Source organism: Acinonyx jubatus, chromosome A3, assembly GCF_027475565.1.
Source record: "Acinonyx jubatus isolate Ajub_Pintada_27869175 chromosome A3, VMU_Ajub_asm_v1.0, whole genome shotgun sequence".
NCBI lineage: Eukaryota > Metazoa > Chordata > Mammalia > Carnivora > Felidae > Acinonyx > Acinonyx jubatus.
In genome coordinates, this window is record NC_069388.1 from 60,489,456 (window position 1) to 60,516,758 (window position 27,303).

The 27,303-nt window shown below is 42.3% G+C and overlaps 1 protein-coding gene across 1 annotated transcript in view; it reads right to left on the reverse strand.

Moving 5' to 3' along the window:
• The window catches only part of VWA3B (von Willebrand factor A domain containing 3B), a 204,484-nt gene that overhangs the window by 151,746 nt on the left and 25,435 nt on the right, over nt 1–27,303 (reverse strand). Inside the window, 3 exon segments of the mRNA XM_027072611.2 lie at nt 11,934–12,049; nt 18,139–18,308; nt 25,244–25,403. Of these exon segments, the coding sequence (XP_026928412.2) occupies nt 11,934–12,049; nt 18,139–18,308; nt 25,244–25,403 (446 nt within the window).

Sequence of the window (27,303 nt, forward strand, 5' to 3'; positions counted from 1 at the left end):
ATATTAACCAGTTAGAAGAACAAAAAGAAAAAAGAAAAAAAAAAGAGTAAAGAAAGTCTATATGAATTATGGGACACCGTCAAGCAAATAAACATTCACATCATGGGAAGCCCAGTAGGAAAAGAGAAAGGGGCAGAAAAATGATTTAAAGAAATAATAGCTGAAAACTTCCCAAATCTAGGGAGACACATGGACATCAGGTACAGGAACCTCAAAGAACCCCAAGCAAGATCAACCCAAAGATTACTCTGAGACATGTTACAATAAAAATGTAGAAATTCAAAGACCAAGAGAGAATTTTGAAAGCACCAAGAGGAAAATGATTTGTCATATTCAAGGGAACCCCATAAAGCTATTAGTAGATTTCTTCTGCAGAAACCTTGCAGTCCAGGAGGAATTGGGATAATATATTCAAAGTGCTGAAAGAAAAAACTGCCAACCAAGCATATTATATCCAGGAAAACTGTCCTTCAGAAATGAAGGAGAGATAAAGACGTTCCTAGACAAACAAAAACTAAGGAAATTCATCACTATTAGACCTGCTTTGCAGAAATGCTAAAGGGAGTTCTTCAAGTTGTGATGAAAGGACACTAAGTAGCAATACAAAAACATATAAAAGTCTGATACTCACTGGTAAAGGTAAATATTTAAGTAAATTCAGAATACTCTAATACTGTAATGATGGTATGTACATGACTTCTATCTCTAGTATAAAAGTTAAACACTATTAAAAATAACTACAATAATTTGTTAATAGACGCACAATATAAAAAGATGTTAAGTGTGACATCAGTAGTATAGTATGTGGGGAGAGGAAAAGTAAAAGTGTAGAGTTTTTATATACAATTGAAGGTAACTTGTTATCAGCTTAAAATAGACTGTGATATCTACAAAATGTTTTATTTTATGTAAACCTCATGGTAACCACCAAAAATATTTATAGTAGTTATACAAAAGATAGGGGAATTAAAGCATTCCACTACAAAAAAAAAAAAAAAAAAAAGCAAAGGAAGACTGTAGGAGAAGAACAAAGTAACAAAGGAAATTAAAAAATAGGAAACAACAAATAGGAAAATACTTACAATAGTAAGTCCTTATCTATCAATAATTATGCTAAACTTTAATAAGAGGCTAAATTATCCAATCAAAAGACACAGTGGCTGAATATATTTAAAACACACACCCACACACACACAAAATCTAACAACATGCTGCCTACAAGAGATTCACTTTAGCTTTAAGGACATAGGTTGAAAGTGAAGGGATAGGAAAAGACATTCATTCATTGCAAATGGTAACCAAAAGAGAGATAGAGTGGTTATACTTATATCAGATAAAATAGACTTTTTTTTAATGTTTATTTTTGAGAGAAAGAGAGAGTGTGCATGTGCGGGGGCGGGGGGTGCAGAGAGCAGAAAGAGAAGGAGTCAGAGGATATGAAGCAGGCTCCACACCATCAGGGCAGAGATGGATGTGGCACTTGAATTCACAAACCCATGAAATCAAAACCTGAGCCAAAGTCAGATGCTTAACTGACTGAGCCACCCAGGTGCCCCAGCCAAACTTTTAATAAAAATCAGTCACAAGAGACAAAGAAAGTCACTATATAATGATAAAGGGATCAATTCATCAAAAGGCTATTACAATTATAAATATATATGCATCCAACATTGGAGTACCTAAATATTTAAAGCAAATATTCACAGAAGTGAAGGAAGAAACAGGCAATAGTGCAGTAACAGGACTTCAATATTCCACATTCGGTAATGGACAGATAACCCAAACAGAACATCAAGAAGGAAACATTGGACTTGACCTATATCTTAGACTAAACACACCAAATGTAATTATTGATACATAAGGACTTACTAACAGAGAAAACAGGAAAATTAACAAATGTGTGGAAATTAAACAACACATTCCTGAACAAAATGAGTCAAAGAAAAAGTGAAAAGGAAATAAAAAAATATCTTGAAAGAAATGAAAATGAAAATAACATATCAAAATTTATGGGTTGCAGCAAAAGCCAGTCTAAGAAAAATTAACAGCAATAACACCTACATTAAAAGGGGGAAAAAAAAGAAAGACCACAGATGAGCTGAAATTTATACCTCAAGGAACTAGAAAAAGAAGAACTAAGCCCAAAGGTAGCAGAAGTAACAAAGATCAGAGCAGAAATAAATACAATGGAGACCACACAAACAATAGAAAAGATCAACAAAATTTCAGAGCTGTTTTTTTAAAATGATAAACAAAATTGACAAACTTTTAGCTAGACTTGGATAAAAAGAGAGAATCAAACAAATAAAGTCAAAAATGAAAGAAAAGTTACAACTGACACAACAGAAATACAAAGGATTATAAGAGACTAATATGAACACCAACAAACTAGATAATGGAACATATAACCTACCAAAACTGAATCATAAGAAACAGAAATCCAAAGAGACCAATGACAATAAGAAGATTGAATCAGTAATCAAAAATCTAATTAAGAAAAGACCAAGACCAGATGGTTTCACTGATGAATTTTACCAAACATTAAAGAATTAATACCAATCCTTCTCAAACTCTTCCAAAAAAGTTGAAGAGAAGGGAACACACCAAAATTCATTTTACAAGGCCAGCATTACCCTGATACCAAAGCCAGATTTATCTCTGATAAATATATATGCAAAAATTCTCAACAAAATACTACCAAACCGAATTTAACAGCATACTTAAAGGATCATATATATATATCATGACCCCAAAAGATTTATCCCCGGGATGCAAGGATGGTTCAACACATGCAAACAGTGTGATACACCACGTTAATAGAACAATGGATTAAAAATTATATATCCTTTCACAGATGCAGAAAAAGCATTTGACAAAATTCAAAATCCTTTCATGAAAAATGACCAGGAAATGAACTCTTGACAAATTGGGTATATCAGCAACACACCTTAACATAATAAAGCCCATATACAACAAATCCACAGCTAACATACAGAACAATGAAAAGTTGAAAGCTTTCCCACCAAGGTCAGGAAGAAGACAAGAATTCCCACCCTCCCCACTCATATTTAACAAAGTATTGGAAATCTTAGTGACAGCAATCAGGCAAAAAAAGAAAAAAAAAAAGAAATAAAATACATCCAAATAAGAAAGGAAGAAGTAAAACTGCCTCTGTGTGCAGATTATATAATTTTATATACAGAAAACCCTAAAGATCCCACCAAAAAAACTGTTAGAATAAACAAATTCAGTAAAGTTTGCAGGATACAAAATCAACACACAAAAATAAGTTACATTTCTATACCCTAACAACAAACCATCAGAGAAATTACAAAACAATCCCATCATCAAAAATAATAAAATACTTAGGAATATTTAAATATTAAATAAATTTAACCAAGGAAGTGAAATCCCCATCTTGAAGAGGCATCTGCATCCCCATGTTCACTGCAGCATTATTCACAACAGCCAAGACATGGAAACAACCAAAGTGTCCATCAATGGATGAATGGATAAAGAAGATGTGAGGTGTAGATACAGACACAGATGAAACAGATATCTTAATGAAATATTATTCAGTCCTAAGAAAGAAGGAAATCCTATCATTTGCAACACTGATGGACCTTACAATAAGGGCATTACACTAAGTGAAATAAGATAAAATATGATCTCACTTGTGGAATCTTAAAACACACCCACATGTGCACGCACACACACACTCCTAGAAACAGTAGAAAGGTAGTTGCCAGGGGCTTACTGGGGGAAATGCAGAGATGCCGGTCCAAAAGCACAAATGTCCAATTATTATGTGAGTAAGTTCTGGGGATGTAATGTGCAGATGATGATTATAGTTAACACTGTAGTGTATACCTGAAAGTCACTAAGAGAGAAAATCTTAAATATTCTCACCAGAAAAAAGAAATGGTAATTATACAAGGTGATAGATGCATTTACTAACCTTACTATGGTAATCAGTTTGCAATATATGTGTGTATCAAATCATTGTATTGTGGATCTTAAACTTACACAATATCATATGTCAATTATATCTCAATAAAGCTGGGAATAAAAACAATCCTTGTGCAACCAGGCAAAAAGACAAAGTCACTCAAAAGAAAAAAAAAATCAAGCTGGCTTCAGTTTCTCCTTGGCAACAGAAGACACTGGAACACAAGCCATACCACACTCAAAGGGAAAAGAATGAGCCAAGAGTTTTCTACCCAGCTGAGCTGCCCTTTAAGTATGAAGATACAGAAAAGAACATTCGAAAACCCTGGGAATATTGCTCTTGTGATTCTCCCTTGAGGAAACTACTAGGACTTCAGCCAATCAAGAGATGGCTTGGGAAACCAAAGCAAATGGACTACAAGACAGAACTGAATCTATTTAATGACAGAAATAAAACTGAAACAAACATGAGAATCAGCATAACAGAAGAAAATAAAAATTTAGTCTTTAAGTTGCTTACTTATAGCAAGGTAACCTGCTGGATGATGACAGGCATAAAAGCACCCATAATTTATTGACTGGTCGACTATGTGCCAGGTGCTATATAAAATACTGTTGTATACACACACACACACACACACACACACAACCCATAAAGTAAACACCATTATCCTCATTCATAAATAAGAAAGCTAAAGCTCAGATTAGTTAAGTACCTTAACTAAGATCATGCAGCTAAGTGATAAATCCAATCTCAGGTCTGACTCCAAAGTCAGGACTCTTGATTCTACTGCATTTGAGTTCCTAGAACCCAGGACAGTGCCTTATTCCTCTCGGCTTCTTCATCATTTAACACAGATAATAACAACTTATTATTGCCATTTTATAGAAAAGGAACAGGAAGCAGAAAGGTTAAATACCTTGCCAAAAGTTACATAGCTATTTAAGTGACAGGGCCAGCTAGTGTGGCTGTAGAGCAGTGCTAGGCAATAGACATATGATGTGAGCCACACATATAATTGCAAATTTTCTAGTAGCCACATTTTAGAAAGAAAAATGCAACAAGTGAATTTAATTTTATTACTATATTTGCTATAACCCGACATATCCTTGGTATCATTTTGACATATAATCTATATTAAAAACTATTATCATTTTGACATATAATCTATATTAAAAATCATTTTCCATACTAAGTCTTTGAAATCCAGTGTGCATTTTACACTTGCAGCACATATCAAATGGGACTCAACGCATTTCAAGTGTTCAGTAGTCACATGTGGCCAGTGGCTTCTGTAATTGGACAGAGAAGCCTTAGATCTGCATGTGCCACCAACTTTAATGACATACAAACCCTCCATTTTCCATTCTCCAGCATCTATTCCTGAAGTGTTATTTTACCAAAAACAAACAAAAAAAAAGGAACAAGTTACATGATCTCAGTGATCTCTACCTTCACAGAAAAGCTATCCTAGGGTTAGGTTAGGGCTTCATCTGTACAGAAGGTCACATTTACGCATGTCATTGGATCATATCTTGTGATGGTGATCTGTTCTCCCTGTTTTTCCTGTTCCCCACCCTCCCTCCATATTCAAGCAGATATCAGGCACATCGCAAATCTGCCCTAAAGGAAGCAGGGCAGAAAGACAAACAAGCCAGCAAGACATTCTGGCTTTTTCTTTTGAAGTCTAACCCCCTAGAGAGGGTTTACAGAGCAGATAGTTTTGAAAAAGCAGGAGGGAGAGAGGAGTTGTCCCAGATTAGGAAATTCCCCTCAGTGTGGGGGTAGAAGAGGAGAGGGTCCCAGGAGAAGATGGGGACTGTCCCCACATCTCTGCAGCCCCTTGGAAGGTGCATGGTGAATCCAGTGTGATACGGCGGGGTCTGTAAAAGACTCCCACATCCAAAGCCCAGCATGGGAGCAGTAGAGAACTGGTCGACCTAGAATGGCCATAAGCCAGGGATAATGGGTATTTATAGGATGATGTTCGGGAACAGATGTCCAATAACTACAGCCCTCTCCTGAAGGGTTTCTTAGCACTGCCTAGGATCTCTAAACCTTGGGAAAAGCTCAGGAGGGGGACCCCGAAAATAACGGAGTTTAATTTCCTACCACTGTGCTAGGATAGAAGGGCCCTGGAATCAAAAATTAAACTGAATTCTAGAAATCAAAGAATATGACCAACCTTGCTTTGTGACCAGACATTCATATGTAACATTAGGGGCTTCTCTTGAGTGGGCAGTGTCTCTCACACAAGCATTACACTGGAGCCAATTCATCTCTAGTGGATGGCTGTAACCATTGGAAACCGATGTGCAAAAAAGGTGTGGTCTCTTGGAAGTCACTGCAGACTTGGGGAACACCACTGGCTTGAGATAAGACTGAGTTTGAAAGAATAGTACACAATACTTTTAAGTCCTGGTCAGATACAAAGTAGTCGGCTAAAAGGCCACTTGGGGTTTGCTTAGACAATTAGTTTCCCTAGAATGCCCAGAAACAGGGACATGGACGATGATTTTTCAGGCCTCTATTTCAGATTCTGAAGAAAGAAGAACTATTTCAGCAGCATCAGCTGAAGCCCTACCAGCCAGGGCAGATGAAGCCTGTCACTGCTGTCAAGCCCTGGCTGTCATGTTTAGGAGGTTAGGAAGCTAAATTCCACAGATTTCATAAAAGCCAACCACCAAGACAAGGAGACTCTGCTACCTGCAATCCAACCCACACCTTGACCTGCTGTCAAAGGGATGGCCTGGTGCGCATGCCAGGAGAATGTTGGGGAGGGGGAAGCCTGGCCCAGGCAAGAACAATGAAAGTATTGCCCAGTCCTGGAGAGGAATCTTTTCTTCAAAAAATGCCTAGAGTTCAGGGAAGCTCAAATACCTGTTTTATTATGCTTATGGATGAGATGAATATTTCATGATATACAAAGACCATGAAGAGAATCCATACTCATTAACTGGGAGGGAAGTCAAGTTGCAGGGGGCTGGGTGGCTCAGAAGAGCTCTAGAAGGTAGCATCACTCTGGTCCCACAGTAATTAGGCTCTGTTAGTACCCCTCTTCCTCTCCAGCAGACTGTCAAGCCCAGAACAAAGAGAGAAAGAGGCAAGGACACCACATGAAGAGAAACACAGGAGAGGAGAGTGCTGGCTGTTCTATGCCCCATAACTATAAACATAAGCAGGCACCCAGCCAACTCTGGGCAGAAAGCCAAGGAGGAAGATTGCTGTGACAATGCACAGACCTAAAGCTTTAGGTCGGCATCATCTGCCAGATTAAATCTTCCATAATTCCTAAATCTAAACCAAAAATCCTGTTCTCCCCAATGAGGAGAGCCCATTCAAAGGTCATGGAGCATTCCTATATAGGATAGAGCCTGGACTGGGAGGAAGCAGACTTTCTAAGACAGGAAGTCATCGCTGGAAGTGAAAGGTAAGAAGTCCACGCAGCGCCCAAGTTTCCACACCCAACTCCTGGGAGCCTGAGATTATAATCCACCCAGCCAAATACTACCAATGTCCTGAAGTCCAATGCTGGCCAGTGACCTAGCCCCACCCTTTTGCAGGTGACAAACCATTCCTTTCTTAAAACATGGAGATTTGCTTCAGGAAATGTGGATAGCCAAGGTCATGTCATGACCTTTGCAATATGACTACTGTACCCTACACACACACACACACACACACACACACACACACACACACACAGACTCTTTCCCTTTGTCATTACTCTGTGCTTGTGTTTTCCAGAGATGCCCACAGCGAGGGGCAAGTACATTTTCCCCTAATGTGTGAAAAAATGAGAGTGAGGTGGTAATAAAAAATCATTATGAAATTTTTAACTGATCTATCTTGCACATCAGAGTTTGTGAAGAGAGATTCTTGTCTGCCCTGGTTTCTGGACCCTTCCCAAACTATGACTAAAAGATGCTGTCCTGTCAATGACTCATAGGCCACAAGCAGATAGATGCCTTATAAGCAATCTGAGAGAACAGAGTGGAGAGGATCATCAGGAAAGAGTCCTCAGAAAGGTAACATATATACAGAGGGGACAGAGAAACCCAAGCAAAGGCAGGGGAGAGGTATCTTTGAGGGCTCAACTGCGAGCAAATATGTGTTGCTCTAAAAAGGCAACAAACATTGAGACAGGGGCCTCAGACAGAAAGTAGGGGTCCTGTGCAAAAGTGAGGTTACAAGGTGGGGCAGAACCAAGTGAACAGTACCAAGCTTGATGAATATAAAACTTCAGCAAAAGCTATGAAAGAACTCCCAAAACACTTAAATTTAAAATAATGTCATTTGGGGGCACCTGGGTGGCTTGGTCGGTTAAGCGTCCGACCGGCTCAGGTCATGATCTCATGGCCCGTGAGTTCGAGCCCCGTGTCGGGCTCTGTGCTGACCACTCAGAGCCTGCAGCCTGTTTCAGATTCTGTGTCTCCCTCTCTCTCTGCCCCTCCCCTGTTCATGCTCTGTCTCTCTCTGTCTCAAAAATAAATAAACGTTAAAAAAAATTTTTTTAAATAATGTCATTTCAATATACCTATGTTTCAATTCTTCAATATTTTTCAACTATTTTAATAACCAAGAAACAATCATTAAAAATAATAAATTAAAACATGTACATGGGGCACCTGGGTGGCTCAGTAGGTTAACCATCCGACTTCAGCTCAGGTCATGGTCTCATGGTTCATGAGTTAAAGCCCTGCCTCAGGCTCTGTGTTGACAGCTCAGAGCCTAGAGCCTGCTTTGGATTCTGTGCCTCCCTCTCTGCCCCTCCCCCACTCACACTCTATCTTTCTCTCAAAAATAAACATTTAAATAAATAAACAAACAAATAAATAAAATGTGTATAGAGGCACACATTTTTTCCCTTTACCTTAGGCTACCTTATGACCTAACACATCATTGCTGGAGCCTGTCTTTATTTAAAATTGTGACGCTCTGATCACGATGGATTTTTTGCACTAACTTTGAACTTTTTTTTTTTAAGTTTATTTACTTATTTTAAGAGACACAGAGACAGTCCAAGTGGGGGAGGGGCAGAGAGCGAGGGAGAGAGATTATCCCAAGCGGCCTCCACACTAACAGTGCAGAGACCGACATGGGGCTTGAACTCAGGAACCTGAGATCTTGACCTGAGCTGAAACCAAGAGTCAGACACTCAACTGACTGAGCCACTCAGGTGCCCCTAACTTTGAACTTTTAAAACACTGCACTATTGTATTAAACAAGCACATGAAAAGATGCTCAAATATCACTAATCAATAGGAAAATGCAAATCAAAACCACAAGATACCACTTCACACCTAGGATAGCTATTAACCAAAACCAAAAAGTAAACAAGCCCAAACCCAGAAAATAACACGTATTAGTGAGGAAGTGGAACACCTATGCACTGTCGGTGGGAGTGTAAAACAGAGCAGCCACTATAGTGAACAAGGTGGAGGTTCCACAAAATTAAAAATAGAATTACCATACATGATGAGTGGGGTATATACCCCAAATAATTGAAAGCAGAGTCTCAAAGGGATAGTTGTATATGTGTGTTCACAGCAGCATCATGCACAGTAGCCGAAAGGTGGAAACAGCCTGAGTGTCCATCAATGGATAAATGGATAAAAAAAAATGTGGTCTATACATGCAAGAGAAGATTATTCAGCTTTCAAAAGGGAGGAAATTCTGGCGCATGCTACAACATGGATGAACCTTAAGGACATAGGTTAAAGTAAAATAAGCCAGACACAAAATGATACTGTATGATCTCACTTACATGAGGTATCTAAAGTAGCCAAATTCAGAGACAGAAAGTAGAATGGCAGATGCCAGGGGCTGGAAGAGGGGAAATGGGGATTTGCTGTTTTAATGGGTACAGCTTTGCAGATGAGAAGAGCCTTGGAGATTGGCTGCCCAGCAATGTGAGTGCACGTAGCACTCCTGAACTGTACACTTAAAAAAAAGTTAAGATGACAAATTTTATGTTACATATATGTTACTACAATTTTTAAAATGATTCTTTATCTTGACGACAGTTTTTCTTCATTGGCATAGTGCATGGGGTAATGGTAAGTCATGCCAATTATCTGGAACCCAGAGAGTCGGTAATAGCAGGAAATCTCTTCCAGGTCAGTTCTCTGAGCAGTGTCCCTCTAACCCTTCAATTGACAGTCTCTTCTTTCTATACAACAGGTGGCACAATGAACTCCTGAGGAGGCATCCTCTCTCCCCAGCCTGGAGAGGGGCCCAGGCAAACTCATACTGATAAATGCTTGACCTCGATAGTGGGAAATAGGGAAAGGGAACTGAGCAGGAAGGCCTGAACATCTGCCTCTGAGGCCTTGGGTCAGATTGGAAACCACTTATTTTCCAAACCAAAAGACTGTGTCAAAGGATTTCTGGGCAGTTTTTGAGTAGGAGAAATGCAATGTTGGCATTTCTGGGACACTGTGACGGATAGAGGAGACAAGATTGCATATTTAGGATTCGGGCTCTCTCCTCAGATTCAGAATGTGGGATTGCTGAAATGGCATCAGAATGGCAGGCCACAGTCTGAGCACTTCATTCCAAGAAAATGTTTTAATCTATAATTTAATTTGCATGATTCACAGGTTTGGGAAGATGGTAGTTGCTGCAAATGTAAGCTATGCAGCCAGATAGGTTTCCCTTTATAACTAAGTTGCCAAGGAACACATAAGCCAAAATTAAACCCCTTTACAGAAATTGGCATGCCTTGGGGAACTGGGACATCTCACATTCTTTACCCTGATTGAAATATTGCCCACTAGGCTTAATCTTGTAAAATACTTTCAGTAGGCATGGCATACATCCTGAATTAACTGTTTTTGTTAGATTAGCATTAATCTTCCTTGACAATTGACATTTTCTCAAACTCTCTGAAGAAACCCACTTCACCAACAGAACAAGGGCGTAAGTTACCTAAATCAGGGCCGCCAATGAGACCTAGTGGAAACGCTTCCCTGCTCCTGTGGGACACTGAGAATCTGAATCCACAAAGTATGTGTCAGGGACAGGCTTTGTGATTTGACCCCTCTCCTTCGTCTCCACCTGACCACCCGTCCCTTTACGCAACTGTGTCCTCCTCAGGTGCAGTATTGTTATATAAACAAAGAAACCTGTCATGCAGATGTGTCCTGCAGCTTCTTCTCTTCTCCCAGAGAGTAGTTCTTGCCTTATACTGAAGCTAGAAATCTCTGCCAATAACTTCAAATGTAGGAGGGTGGAGGTGGCGATGGGCCTTTTTCAGACCTCCAACGGCACCATGCCGCATCACCTCTCAATCCCTTCCTTCCTTGCTTTTCTCAGCAGAGCTCACTCGGTGTCTTTGGCACTTTGCAATGTCAGCAGCTCCAAAGAAAGTCCCATCCCTTGGCTTTCTGAGTAACCTTCTAGTACCATTTTTTCTGACCCTATTTCTCACTGATTTTGTGACCTCCTTCCCTATGCCTGTTAAATCTCTGATGACATTCTTTGAATGAAGGGGGAGGTTCACTCTGCCTCCACAAAGGTTCCTGTGCATGCCTGGCCCTCATAAGAGGCAGGTCAATCCTGCACATGAATCTACAAGCCCTGCTGTCACTGACAGGCTGGGCAGCAGAAACTTCCCAAGAACTGCAGGGATCCTCACCACAGCATCCAGCTAACCTGGGCACAGCACAGGAGTTCTGCCTTACCAGGAACTAAGTCCAGCACTGACACACCAGGACTACATCTCCAGAAGGTTCTCATATTAGTTCTACACATACTACTTAGGCCACTTCCCTGGGTAACAAACTTATGCCTGGTTGCTGAGCTGACAAATTCATCATTACCATCATGAACTTCCCCTGGACCATATAAATAATAAAAAGGATACCATTGGTCCCTACGTGGTGCTTTATTTCCCAAGCATACAGAAAATCTGAAGTTAAGATATAAACCACACTGTGGTGTTGTTGTTTATTGTTGTTGCTGTTTTTTCTATCCCAGGTACCTGGAGGGGGTTTTCCTTTCAGTTTCCTTGAATTCCAAGTATTTACACTGTCACCATCCTTTAAGGCAGATGCAGGAAATTCCACACACTCTGTTCTCTCTGCAAAGGCATGGAATCTGAAACATGAAGAGATGTGCGACATTAGGCTAATCGTGGTATTTGTGTATGTCTATTCATTCTCCCAGGACTGTGAACTTGCTCTGCTGTGGTACTGAGTATCTTAGATGTTTCACTGCTTTTCCGTGTACCTGATCAATTCCCCCAAACAAAAGACAGGGAGGCAAAAGAGAAGAGAGAGCTGCAAATGTATTGGGATTTTAACAGATGACTCTTCTCATTAGAGGGTAATTAGGCCAACCAAATTGTATTTATTGACCCTGGAAAAATGATACCCTCTGCTTTATTTATCTTCTGTTCCCAGGTTCAATCATGTCAACACAGTGTTGACAAGCCAACAGTCTAATGAGGCCCCAACAGTGCCTGTGGCCCTGTGGGTTCAGTGTTGAAAGCTGGCGACAACAAGCACCATTGGCTCAACTGTCAATTGCCAAAGGGCTTCAGTCAACTTTAACTTGGCAAACACAAACTTCCCTTGAGTGTAAGCAGAAGCACTAATGAAAAAAATTCTTGTGTGGACTAGTTTTTAAAGCCTGACTCCTCAAAATGTGGTCCCAGGAGCAGCAACAGCACTGGCAACTAGTTAGAGATGCAGATTCCTGGGCCCTACCTGGATCTGCTGAGTCAGAATAAGCACTTTAATAAGATCCCTAGGGGATTCGTGTGCATGATAAAGCTCAAGAAGCACTGGGGTAATCTACAAAATGATAGGCTAAGCACACCCATGACACCAATTATCTGGAATCCAAAAAGTCAGTGATAGCAGGTAATTTCTTTCAGATTATCAGAAGATTTCTGGGTAATGTTCCTCCAGCCCCTTAAAGTTCCACCTCGGCCTGTTACTCAGCTCGAAGAGAATCCTGAAGCACGAGTTGAGATGGACAGACAGATGCATGGATGATAGAAGAGATGTGGGGGCTTCTCCTGGGCCACGGGAAGCCTCAGCCCTATTTATTTCTAAAGGGTTTCAGGTAAGACTAGAACAATGACTTGATGGCACTAAACAAGCCAACCTTGTTCCAATAGCCCCTCATGAGGACAATGGACCCTTAACCTGGCCACTCCTGCCTCCCGCAGGTGCTTCCACCAGAGCGGAAATGGCCAGCTGCTTTTGTCCTGTGACCTCCTTACCCAGCAGAGTGTGGAGGGCTGAGGTTTGTCCTACCAGGTCCCACACTCTGAGTGCCCAGGACTGCAGTGCCCAGGACCTGTTCTCCAGATTAGAAAAGAGAACAGGGCAGACATTTCCTCTAGCTAATACAACCTCATTTGTGCAAGAAAGCAAAACATGCTTTGCAGCTGGGTGGCTCTGTTTAGACACAGACTCGGGCACAAGGGAACCAAGAGTCCAGCCTCCTTGCAAGCCTGAGCAGCTCAGGGCATGCCCTTTATAGTCCATACAAACTGCACCACAGCTAGAACTCAAAAACCAAAGGTGTGCAGAGGCCAAGCAAGAGACACAGCGGTCTGGCTGGGGGCAGAGCAGGCAGGAGCACTGCTGGTTGTGGGTCAGGCTCATCCACAAGGGCCACAACAGAGACAGAAAAGCATGTCTATGTGTCATCCTCTTCTGCAAAACTCACTTGATGGTGCTCGGCCTAAACTGCAGCTTCTCCCATGTTAAATTACGCCCTAACACCTCACCTGCCCACAGAAAGTGCCCCACGTGAACTAAGCAGAGGACTAGCAAGACAGATGGTCCTGCCAATTGACTTTTACTCTCTCTACTAGCAAAAGTAGGACAGTGAGCCCCCTCTTTATTGGGGGGAGGTGGTTAGGAACCCAAAATTGAAGCACCTAATGTTAAAAGATTTTCAAAGGGCCTTGAGAGAAGCCAGAGCAGTGGTCCTCAGAGTCACCAGGGGTCTGGTTAAGAATGAATATTCTTGGCCCTCTCTAGAGCTCACAAATCAGGATCTCTGGGGCTGTGGCCAAGATATTTGCATTTTAATCAAACTCCCTAGGCAGCTCTTATTCAAAGTGAATGATTAAATGCATATCCCCAGGATCTCCTCTATTATGTAGAAGTATCAGCCTGTAAGGTGAAGCCCTTGACCTCTGAATTATTTTATTTTTTTAAATTTACATCCAAATTAGTTAGCATATAGTGCAACAATGATTTCAGGAGTAGATTCCTTAGTGCCCCTTACCCATTTAGCCCATCCCCCATCCCACAACCCCCCCAGTAACCCTCAGTTTGTTCTCCATATTTAAGAGTCTCTTCTGTTTTGTTCCCCTCCTTATTTTTGTATTATTTTTGCTTCCCTTCCCTTATGTTCATCTGCTTTGTATCTTAAAGTCCTCATATGAGTGAAGTCATATATTTGTCTTTCTCTAATTTCACTTAGCATAATACCATCTAGTTCCATCCATGTAGTTGCAAATGGCAAGACTTCATTCTTTTTGATTGCCAAGTTATACTCCATTGTATATATATACCACATCTTCTCTATCCATTCATCCATCAATGGACATTTGGGCTCTTTCCATACTTTGGCTATTGTTGATAGTGCTGCTATAAACATGGGGGTGCATGTGTCCCTTCGGAACAGCATCCTTGTATCCCTTGGATAAATACCTAGTAGTGCAATTGCTGGGTCATAGGGTAGTTCTATTTTTAATTTTTTGAGGAACCTCCATCCTGTTTTCCAGAGTGGCTGCACCAGCTTGCATTTGCACCAGCAGTGCAAAAGAGATCCTCTTTCTCCACGTTCTTGCCAACATCTGTTGTTGCCTGAGTTGTTAATGCTAGCCATTCTGACTGGTGTAAGGTGGTATCTCATTGTGGTGGCTTTGATTTGTATTTCCCTGATGATGAGTGATGTTGAGCATTTTTTCATGTGTCAGTTGGCCATCTGGATGTCTTCTTTGGAGAAGTGTCTATTCATGTCTTTTGCCCATTTCTTCACCGGATTATTTGTTTTTTGGGTGTGGAGTTTGAAAAGTTCTTATAGATTTTGGATACTAACCCTTTATCTGGTATGTTGTTTGCAAATATCTTTTCCCATTCCATCGGTTGCCTTTTAGTTTTGCTAATTGTTTCCTTCACCGTGCAGAAGCTTTTTATTTTGATGAGGTCCCAGTAGTTCATTTTTGCTGCTTTTGTTTCCCTTGTCTCTGGAGACGTGTTGAGTAAGAAGTTGCTGTGGCCAAGATCAAAGAGGTTTTTGCTTGCTTTCTCATCAAGGATTTTTATGGCTTCTTGTCTTACATTTAGGTCTTTCATCCATTTTGAGTTTATTTTTGTGTATGGTGTAAGAAAGTGGTCCAGGTTCATTCTTCTGCATGTCGTTGTCCAGTTTTCCCAGCATCACTTTATTCCATTGGATATTCTGTCCTGCTTTGTCAAAGATTGGTTGGCCATATGTTTGTGTGTCCATTTCTGGGTTCTTTATTCTGTTCCATTGATTTGATTGTCTGTTCTTGTGCCAATACCATACTGTCTTGATGATTACAACTTTAAAGTATAGCTTGAAGTCCGGGATTGTGATGCCTCCTGATTTGGTTTTCTTTTTCAGGATTGCTTTGGCTATTTGGGGTCTTTTCTGGTTCCATACAAATTTTAGGATTATTTGTTCTAGCTCTGTGAAGAATGCTGGTGTTATTTTGATAGGGATTGCATTGAATATACAGATTGCTTTGGGTAGTATCAACATTTTAACAATATTTATTCTTCCTATCCAGGAGCATGGAATCTTTTTCCATTTCTTTGTGTCTTCTTCAATTTCTTTCATGAGCTTTCTATAGTTTTCAGTGTATAGATTTTTTACCTCTTTGGTTAGATTTACTCCTAGGTATTTTATGGCTTTTGGTGGAATTGTAAATGGGATTGATTCCTTGATTTCTCTTTCTGTTGCTTCATTGTCGATGTATAGGAATGCAACTGATTTCTGTGTATTGATTTTATATCCTGCAACTTTCCTGAATTCATGAATCAGTTCTAGCAGTGTTTTGGTGGAATCTTTTGGGTTTTCCATATAGAGTATCACGTCATCTGCGAAGAGTGAAAGTTTGACCTCCTCCTAGCCTATTTGGATGCCTTTTATCTCTTTGTGTTGTCTGATTGCAGAGGCTAAGACTTCCAATACTATGTTGAATAACAGTGGCAAGAGTGGACATCCCTGTCTTGTTCCTGACCTTAGGGGGAAAGCTCTCGGTTTTTCCCCATCGAGGATGATGTTAGCATTGGGTCTTTTGTATATGGCTTTTATTACCTCAAGGTATGATCCTTCTATCCCTACTTTCTTGAGGGTTTTTATCAAGAAAGGATGCTGTATTTTGTCAAATGCGTTCTCTGCATCTACTGAGAGGATCATATAGTTCTTGTCCTTTCTTTTATTGATGTGATGAATCACACTGATTGTTTTCTGGATATTGAACCAGCCCTGCATCCCAGGTATAAATCCTACTTGGTCATGGTGAACAATTTTTTTTACGTATTGTTGGATACAGTTGGCAAATATCTTGTTGAGGATTTTTGCATCCATGTTCATCAGGGAAATTGGTCTATAGTTCTCCTTTTTAGTGGGGTCTCCATCTGGTTTTAGAATCAAGGTAATGCTGGCTTCATAGAAAGAGTTTGGAAGTTTTCCTTCCATTTCTATTTTTTGGAACAGCTTCAAGAGAATAGGCATTAACTCTTCCTTAAATGTTTGGTAGAATTCCCCTGGAAAGCCATCTGACCCTGGACTCTTGTTTTTTTGGGAGATTTTTTATTACTAATTCAATTTCTTTACTGGTTATGGCTTGACCTCCGAATTATTAACAAGCTCCTCAGTCAAATACGATGAGCAATTAAATTTGGGAACAAATGCTCAAGGGCAGGAATTGTACCCATTTCAGACAGGCTAACTTAGGAAAGGACTCAGTCATTCTCCTTATAACCACATAGGTAGCTACTCTCCCTCCACAAGGGACCTAAACCCATGCACACAGACAAGGTGGTGGGTATGTTTTATAATGTAGGCCCTTTTATTATTCAGGGATGATGAGGCCATTAGATCAGTTTAGCTGCCACTAAAAATACAGTTTGCTATTCACAGTCCCTGCTATAGACTGAATTGCATCCTCCGCCCCCTAAATTCATATGTTGAAGCCTTAACCCCCAATGTAACTGTATTTGACATATTTGGAAATAGAGCCTTAGGAGGTAATTAAAGTTAAATGAGGTCAGAAGGTCCTGATCCAGTGAGATTAATCTCCTTTAAAGAAGATACACCAGAGAGCTTACAGGCATGCTCCTGCTTTCTTTCTCCCTGTCTGTCTGTCTCTCTCTCTCTCTCCCCCCCCCTCTCTTTTTCCCTTCATCCTTCCTACCCTCCTTCCCTCCCATGAGAGGATATAGTTAAGAAAGCAGCTGTCTACAAGCCAGGAAGAGAGCTCTCACCAGAAACTGAATCAGCCAGCACCTTGATCTTGAACTTTCCAGCCTCCACAAGTGTGAGAAACAAATTTCTGTTGTTTAAGCCACCCAGTCTGTGGTATTTATTATGGCAACCAAAACTGACTACTCAGTTCCCAAGATGAGGGAACACAGCACAGCACACCACACCACACAGGGCCACACAGGGCAGCACCAGGGACAGTCAGGAGGCTTGAGAAAACAAGAAGAAAACATGAGCAAGAGTCTTTATTGTGGATTTTGCAGGAGGATGGAATGGGTGAGGGAGAGGAAGCAGGTTTAGGACTGGCTGGCTGAATAATTTCAGTGGGTTCTGGGGTACAGGAGTTACCCCAAGTTGTCTGCTACCTGGCCTGGCTTGCAGTATTGAGTGTGAGTGCCCGTAGGCATCACAGCGGGCTCTGGATCAGTTAACCTGCATACAAAAGTGCACTCCTGGGTCATTTATGCTCTCTAGGAATTAGCTAGCCTTGGAAGGAGCAGTCTTTCCAGGGGCAGCAAGGACCCCTGATGTCAAAGCAATAACAAGGCAAGATATTAATATAGGGTAGAAAAGAAAAGGCCATGAAGACTAAAGACCACTGGAAAGAGGAGAACATAGGAACAAACCAGTTAGGAAAACCACTGCTGACCTTGCAGAAGTAGGCAGCTCACCCACTGTCACTCAAGAGCATGTTTTCTGCCTACCTGCTGTGGGTCTTGGCACTCAGATCCTTTAAGAACGCTATAGTGCCTTCTCCTCTGGCATTGAAGGACACTGTGCAGACAGGACATGGGATCTCCAAAGCCTTCTGAAGGAGAAGCTCCTTGGTTTGCTCAGGAATGTCTCCCACCACAAAGTAGTAAATGGATTCCATCTGCAAGACAGTAGTACTGACAATTTATCTCCCTGACATGCCCCAGCCTTGTACTGAACTCACTGGCAATATACTTTCTACAAAACTGCCTTGGGACAGTGGGGGACAGCAGGAATAACAGCACTATTCCATGTTTTGTGAGGACATTTAGAGGCTGAAGTCAGGAAGTGAACTATTCAAGGCCTGGTGTCAAGAAGGTCTATTGGCAGTGCTCACGGTCTCAGATATTGCATGGGAAGGATATGATTGGCCAATGTGGAAAATAGCTTCCACTAAGCCCCCAGATATAGTCGACAGGTCAGGAGTGGCTGTTTTCAACATGAAGGACGTGTTGGCACAGCTGCTGTGGGCAGGAAGCTTATTAACCATCTCCCATGGTGGTGCCAGAATTCTACAGACTCATCTATCCTCAGTCTGAGGCAGAATGGGGGAAGGAGGGCATATTCCCACTGGGTTCATGCTCTGTTCTCATCTCACAAGGAAACACATGCCTGGGAGGTGAGACTGTCCTGACTTCATGCAGCACTGGGCCTTGACTCTCACCACCATGCCAGGCCATGACGAGAATGAGAGAATGAACAAACCCATGTCAGGAGCCCCACCACACACACACCCCAACTTTCAGCTAGGGATATGGGAGATGTATACCTCATCTAGGTAGGAGACAATCCCAAAGTGCTCCCTGCTTAATTTAGAGACACATGAAATCCACCCAAGGGGGCCGCGTGACAAGGTTCCACCCCGACCTCAACCACACTGCTCTTGCTCTTCCTGCAGATTCTGCCTCTCACAGTGTTTGCCCTCCCTGCTAATGAGGGAGGGCAATGAGAACTAATGAGTTCTATGAAATTGGGCAAGTGATAGAACTTCAGTTTCTTCACTTATACAAAGGGAGGTAATACAGTGTCCCTTGTGACTAAGTTTAAACGAGATGACTTCCACTTATGCATGTATATATTTCAGAAAGTTAAAACCCAGCAGCACATATCATCTGAATCTGTCCCTAAAAGCACCCTCATGGATTGTCCCCATGGCTAACTGGGGGAGAACCCCCAGAAAATGAAATGGGTTTGAAGGAAAAAATAGGTGTCACCATCCCCTTAGGACTCCTGAGCCTATCTCTAATCATAAAGCCCTGTGAACTGAAGGTAAATAGTCAGGTGCCTCAGTTCGACTTCAAACTGGGACTCAAACCCACCTGGCACTTATGAAGAGGACTTATGGTCAGCTCTCCAGCTGGCTGGGCCACCCTGTTTGCAGCAGCTGGGGCCAACTGTGCCCAGGGAGATGGTGAGAGCAGGGTGGCAGAGGGCCCCGGCTGGGAGGGAGGCCACGGCCAGAGTGGAAGCTGACAGCAGCCTACTCCAGCAACAGCCTTTCTTCCATGGGGCTCCCACACTCATGACTCTTTCTCTCAAGGCTTTCAAACCACGATTTTAAAAAGGACCTAACTGGGGGCACCTGGGTGGCTCAGTCGGTTAAGCGTCTGACTTCGGCTCAGTGGTTCATGATTTCGTGGTTCATGGGTTCAAGCCCTGAGTTGGGTTCTGTGCTGACAGCTCAGAGCCTGGAGCCTGCTTCAGATTCTGTGTCTCCCTCTCTCTCTGCCCCTCCCCCACTCACACTCTGTTTCTCTCTCTCCCTAAAGAATAAATAAACATTAAAAAAATTTTTTTAGGGGCGCCTGGGTGGCTCAGTTGGTTAAGTGTCCAACTTCAGCTCAGGTCATGATCTCATGGTTTATGAGTTCGAGCCCCACGTCGGGCTCAGAGTCTGGAGCCTGCTTCGGATTCTGTGTCTCCCTCTCTCTCTGCCCCTCCCCTGCTCATGCTCTGTCTCTCTCTGTCTCAAAAATTAATAAAACATTAAAAAAATTTTTTTAAAGACCTAATGGGGGGTAAAGACTGAGAAATACTACACATTTCTTTCAGCCAGTCACCAAGAGACAGAAAACAAAACAAAACAAAACAACATTAAAGGAAAGAAAAAACTGTTCTTCACATTCCTTGTCAGGCAGCTAGTATTATTCTCCCAGCAAATGCATTCTCTTTCCCTTTTTCCCCCATGTTACACATTACCTTGTGTGAGACAGGTTAAGTAGGCTCCCTTCGGTTGCACTGTTAGTAGTGTTCCAGCTGGGTCAGGGCTCAAGTTTAGCATGAGGACAGGTTCAACCTCACATAAAGATCTAAAGTCACACATGGCCCAAGAGAGGAGTCTTGGGATTCTTTTCTAGGATTTGTTAGCTCAACAAGGGAAGTGGTGGGGGCAAACATCTCTAGGAGGGAGGTCTGTCAGCATCTTCTGACACCATGCATCTCTGTTGCACATTGTGCAAACTCAGCTTCTCTGCTCTGGCAATAACCCCAGAGTCTGAAATCCTTGTGCAGAAATGTTTTTCCCTTGAGATTTCATCAAGCTAAAAATTGATGTAGCCAGCAGTGAGTCAGGATTTCCTTTCCTTTACTCAGGTTATGGGGTTATTCACTATTCATCAAGTTCATTGCTCAGTTTCTTAATTGCCTAGGTTTTCGGTTATCCATGCAGGGTCCATATTTCCTGGGACATGATCTACAACGAGACCACCTGTCCCACTCTCAGTCACCTCCTACACACTGCCTTCCTGCCTCTCCTTTCCACTCACATAATGACACTGAGAAAAAAAGAAAATAAATATGCTACCTAGCCCATTCCCCCCCAAAGGGAGGGGGGGAAACACCTTTTAAAGTGAAATGGCTTTGGGGTCATCTGCTCTTTGGGATGGTAAGCCAACACAGATTGTTTTATTCAACACTCACAATAGTCCTGTGGAAAATGAATTCTTATTATTGCATCCTATTTACAGATGAAGAAACTAAGGTCTGGACAGGTAAATTGACCTGGTCTTACAGCTAGTAAATCAAGCTCCCTGACACCCATAGGAGCTTCTGCCTTTGCTTTCAACCACTTTATTCTGTTGGCTCATCATGGCAAGGCTGGTTACCTCTTAGAGATGGACATGAATTCCAGAACTGTGTACGCGAGATCATGGGACAGGAAGGTGACCAGAAACAGGCACTGTTTTCATTTCCTTGGCGCCCACACCATTCAAGGCTCCTAGCCCATGAAATCAATGTCACTGACCAGAAATTGGGTGAGGTTGTCTGGCTCAAGGGAACTGTCTTCATTGGAATCCTCTCCCCTTTCCCCAGTACCTCTGAGCTTCTTAGGACAAGGGCCAGTCTTAAGGGTGAGCAACAGCGGTGAGGACCAGGAGCAGCCTTCTCACTGACCAGCATTTCCCTAAATGCTAATCTGCACTGAATTTGATAACACAAGACATAGAAAATATTTTGGGTTCCATTCAGCTATTTTACTGTGAGCTGAAAACTTTACACCACCGAAAATAGGGTGGAACGTTTCTGTTTTCACTTGAAATATCTAATTCTGCCTGGGCCATTTGTTCTGCGGCTTCCCACGGCAACCTGCATTCCGCCTAGCCAAGGAAGCCTTGACATCTTCTCAAACACAGGTTTGGGGGAAAAGAAGAACCAGACTGGCAGTGGCTGCTTCTTCCCTGACTGCCCTCTGCCACAGCTTGTCAGAAACCTCTGAGTGTAAAAATCTCCACTCTGCAAGAAGTCAGATGAAAGTCAACCAGAACGGCAACCAGAGGTCTAACAAAATTCTCCTATCCTTCATAAAATTTTAACCATTTCAACAGTTTTGACCAACTCCAGACCTTGGATCTGACCTCCAGATCTTCCCAGTACCTGTGGGGACTCTTTCCTGATTCAGCCTATTTTGATTTTTCTGATCCCTCCATGGTGGTGACTGCCCTCTTGATATTAGCCCAGCTCAGTTCTCCAATCCCTGATAACACCCTTGACCACCACCAACTTTCTGGCCTCCCAGGCTTCCAAGTCCCTGTCTCCACCTACTATCCCCACCAGCCCTGTCACACAAGGCTCAGCAAATTCACCGGCCTGGTCCCACACAGACCACTACACTTCAATTCAAAATAATCAAATCTGTACCACAGCATAGTCAATGGGAATTTCTTGGATGCACATCTCGCCCCAACCTCAAAATTATCAACATTACTTCTTTCCCATTCCTTCAATGTACAACAAACACCTATCAAGACGTCGCCAGGCACTGCCATCTCTAGGGACAAAGGTGAAAAGATTTGATGCCTGTCTGACCCACTGCCAAGCTCATGATTGGTGTGGCCAGCCCTTCAGTTTACTGTCCAGTGCTGAAAGCTCCTTATGGAATCATGTGGGTCTGTCTCTAATTCACCCCCTTAGCCTCCCAGTGAATGGGATTTTTTTTTTAAGTAAACAAATGTGCGCCTATCACCTGGATGGAAGAGAGGCTGAGAGAACACAAAGAGAAACGTAGGTGCCCTTTGGGCAGGTAGCCTTCTGCTGAAAGCAGAAGCAAAGCCCCCTCAGTTATCTTTCTTAGGCAGCTAGGAATCAGGGCTTTGGATAATCAGGCTTCTCTTTCCTAACGACCCTTCACATCCTGGATCACTAGGCATTCCAGGGCCTCCTGGCACAACACTCCTCTTCATTAAGGTCAAGGAAGCTACCAACTTCCCAAAGACCTATCCTGGGACCACGGGATGCTGCAGAGCAGAAACCCTGGGCTGGATGGCACACCTGGGCTCTGAGGACAATGCAGCCCCTCTAAACTGCCAGACATTTCCTCAGTACCCCACAGGCTGCCTTCCCATGAGCCAGGCCTTTTGGCGCGGAATACAAGAGTACTTCATCAACAGTGCTCTCTAAGTGCTGCCATCAGAGCTAGGATTAAACAGACCCCACACTGCCTGGCTCCTCTGGATTCAAAGGCTCACCCTCAGTCATCCCTGCCTGTTCAGTCTTCTGGTCCAATCATGGGTACAAAGCCCAGTTCTGGAGGAGGCCAGTAGCCTCCGATTATCCTCCTTCACACTCACCAAGTGCATCAGTCAGCCCTTCCTCCTCAAGTGGAACCTGATACCAAAACCCAACTCCCGTGTTAATCTTTGAACAAAAGACAATCCCCTCTCTTGGTTCTTCTCAGAACTCACTCATAGGAGATGCTAACCCAAAGCAAGTTATGATCAGCAGGATTTACTGTTCAAAAGGTTTCTTAAGCCTTACATATTTTCTATTCAGAGAAAACTACAGCTACATGGGTAATTTTGGAACTCACTGGGGTGGGCATGAGGGGCACAGGTCAGAGAAGCAACCAGTAAGGGAAATCTATTCCTCTCCCTACCCTATATACCTCACAAGACATAGAGAATGGCATTTTTATATATGAGGCAGTTATAGTTACTAGAAATTTCCTATGGACCACAACCAGGTAGAAGCTCCAGGAGAACCGATGCAGTGGTCTGAATCTGTTTTGTATTTGCCATACTCCACAGTCTCTTCTCAAGAGGTTTCAAGTGGCATTTGATAATCTCTGGGTTCTTAATCCTCTACAGAACTTCCCTGGCACTCACTAAATTGTTTCATGTTTCCTGGGCTGGGGATGAACCCGAGAAAGGAGAAGCACAAACCAGGGGGAAGTAAAACAGAAAATCAAGGTCACTGGGAAATCTTCAAGTCATGGCAGGTCGCCAGAGTCTGCTATGACTGAGGAAGCCAGGTGAACAAAGAAACAGAACACCCATGTGTGCATCCTAGATCCTGTGAAATGTTCCATTTCTTGAATCTTTATTATAGTGTCCAGACAACTGAAACTTTACAGATGTTTAAACAAACTTGAAAGGCCAAAGAACAAAGTAGCTTGTATTTTGTTCTTTAATGGGAACATTTGTTCCTCTGGCTTCGAAAGGATAAACAATGCATTTCCAATATCAAACCATCATCCCCAGTATCAATGAAAACAATCTGGTGACCACAGGGGGCTATCCTTTCAAGGTGCCAGCACATGGCCTCCTTGCCCAAAAGAAAAGGCTCTTTAACATAGCAGAGAAAAGCTTGAATCTACAGAATCACTGGGCGCCCAGAGCAGAGGAAGCAATTAAGTTTTAATACCAATCAAAAATTAATTGAGTATCTGTATCCCAAAGGAAAGCAGATCTACCCCCACCTGGGGAGCTGAGACTGTCCAAAGGACCCCACCTGTCCAGAGTCCTTGCCCACTAACTTGCCACTGCCCTTCAGGTCCCATCCTTAGAATCACTCACAAAATCTCATACCCTTGTGACTAAAAGAACATAAACCACCACTATTTCAGCACTTCTTCTAGGTAAGGCTTTGTGTCCAAAGGGTCCTATCAAAAAGCATGTGCAAATGCATTAACATTCAAAAGTGGATGACTCATCTGCATGGATATACTTCACCTTGGAAGGCACGTAACAGACACATTTGTGAAGAAGAGGGACTGGGACAGACTCAGAACACAGATGTGGGGAAACTACTTCCTCGATCTCAGGGTTCTATGAAGAGTCTTCCAGCCTCTCTTCCCCATTAGAGATGGATTGATTTATCTAACTGTCGGGAGAGCAAGAGCAGAATTAAAATATTAAAGATGCACAACTATGCCTAATTCCCTGTCCTTTCTCAATGCTCAGTGGATGTGAGCAGCATGTGGCTCTGCTGGCACTGGTTAAATAAGGGTCTACCCTGTGCCCTGATCACCCAGAGGGAGACCTGCCAGGCTCAGGGGGCAGCATTATGGAGCCTCATTGTGGTTGGTCCAGCTCAGCCATCACCAAAGTTGCTATTTTGATCCCCACCTGGGGCCCGTCACTGATTTCTCAGTTGGTTCCAAATTCAGAGGTGAACAGGATTTATAGGACTCCTCAATGCCAGTGATGTAGCCTCTGTGGGATGCTGCTGGGAGGGGTAAGGGCTAAGGTCAGTTGAAAGGCAGTATGAGGATACTGGGTGTAGAGAGATAAACTTGAAGCCACCTACGTGACCTGGGGCCCACCATGGATGCACACTTACCGTTTTGTCTTGCCCAGCTTCCAGCAGTGCGTCCAGGCGGCTAGCATGGCTCACAGCCAGCTCAAAAGGCAGTTTTTCAACCCAACTGATGGCAGCAGCTATGGACTGTCCTGTCACAGGAGCAGCATTTTCCTGCCATTTCACAGGCTCCTGAGAAACCCTGAAAGGAATCACATGGGGCTGTCATGGGGCAGTGGGCAACATAGCTCTCAGCCTTCAGGCCCACACCTGCGAGCAACAAACACTTAACATCACCAGAGCTGAAGGAAAGAACACGCAGCTCCCAGCCCTTGTTGAAAGTTACCAACAAAGTAGGCAAGCTGCTTAAGATGGGTTTGCAAAGCACCATTATCTTTCATAAGTGTACTGACTAGGAAGAACAATGTGTACGGGAGGGTTAAAAAAATCTCAAAAATGGGGGCACCTGGGTGGCTCAGTCAGTTAAGTGTCTGACTTCTGCTCAGGTCATGATCTTGTGGTTCGTGGGTTTGAGCCCCATGTTAGGCTCTGTGCTGACAGCTCAGAGCTTGAAACCTGCTTCAGATTCTGTCTCCCTCTCTCTCTGCCCTCCCCTGCTTACGCTCTGTCTCTCTCTCTCTCAAAAATAAACATTAAAAATCTCAAAAATGCAAACATTAACAGCTGTATTAAAACTATTGAGAGAGTTATTTTCATAAACAGGCAGTTTTATATACAACTATCTTCAATTAATAGTAAATTTATAAGGACTCACAGCATTAATATTTACAAATCAGCAATGATTTCATTATGCTAGAATTTTATTTCTAATTCTTTTAAGACGTTGTTTTCATTGTTCTGAATTCACATCAGTTACCTCTTCTGGATCAAAAATAATATTGAGTTTAGCAGAGCATTAGTTTTTAAATCCTGGGAACATGTGATTAAACAATTTAGTTTGGACTTAGAAAAAAGTGATAGAATCCCCCCAAGAAAGAACAGCCATTTGAATTTATTTATCTCTGGGGTACATGAGTGGCTCAGTCGGTTAAGCATCCGACTCTTGATTTGGGCTCCGGTCATGATCTCACGGTTCATGGGTTCAAGCCCCGCATCGGGCTCTGTGCTGATAGCATGGAGCCTGCCTGGGATTCGCTCTCTCTCCTCCCCTGCTCTCTCTCTCTCTCTTAAAAAAAATAAATAAACAAACTTTGAATTTATGTATCTCTGTGTTTATAATTGAAAAAATTATATGAATCATACATGCATTCATAATTATAAGAATTATATGAATCTTGGATTAATGAGCCAGCCCGAGCTGTCCCTGATAGCCCACCTTCAGAGACAAAGGCTGCCTCATACCTGTGTCACCTCTGTGTGGCTCCTCTGGGTAGAAATCTGGCTGAGTGGCCTATATGCTACAGAATGTTTCCAAGAAAGTTAAAGCATTGCAAACTTAAGGCTCAATTCCCTCAGTAATATATCTGTCACAGAAATAGGAATCTGGGATAGAACACAATTAAGCAGCACTCCCAAAGATGTTATCTGTTTAGCTGAAACTGTTTTATTTTAAAGAAAAACTCAGTTAGGTAGATGGCCTTCATCCAGATTTTTCCCGTCAGAGAGGTACAGCCAATGTTCCACATGAAAAGTCGGCCTTAGAGCCCAAATTCTCTCGAATCCAAAAATCCGTAAATAATTGGTTGTGAAAACTCTGAAATATGGGAAATTCTATAAAGCCAATCACCTGTTGTTCTGATTTAAGAGGGTCAATTTACAGGGGAGTCATAAGCTCAGTCTGAAAAAAGTGATACTTGTGACAAGGTTGAATTCATTATATAAGATAAAATCACCTAAAGGATTTTATGGCCTTAAATATATATTCAATAAAATTCCTATTCTTCTATTTTGACCTTGCTATGCATTGAAGAAAAATAGGTTTCTAAATCTCTTCTCATCTGAAAACTAAGATGCCACATGCAAAGCAGATCAAAGTTTTACTGTGGGTCTTCTGCTGGAATTACATATTCCAGGAAATGACAAAATAAGACCTCCTTACTCCCCATAGAACTATGTTAGTTATGTTACTTAACTCCAAATAA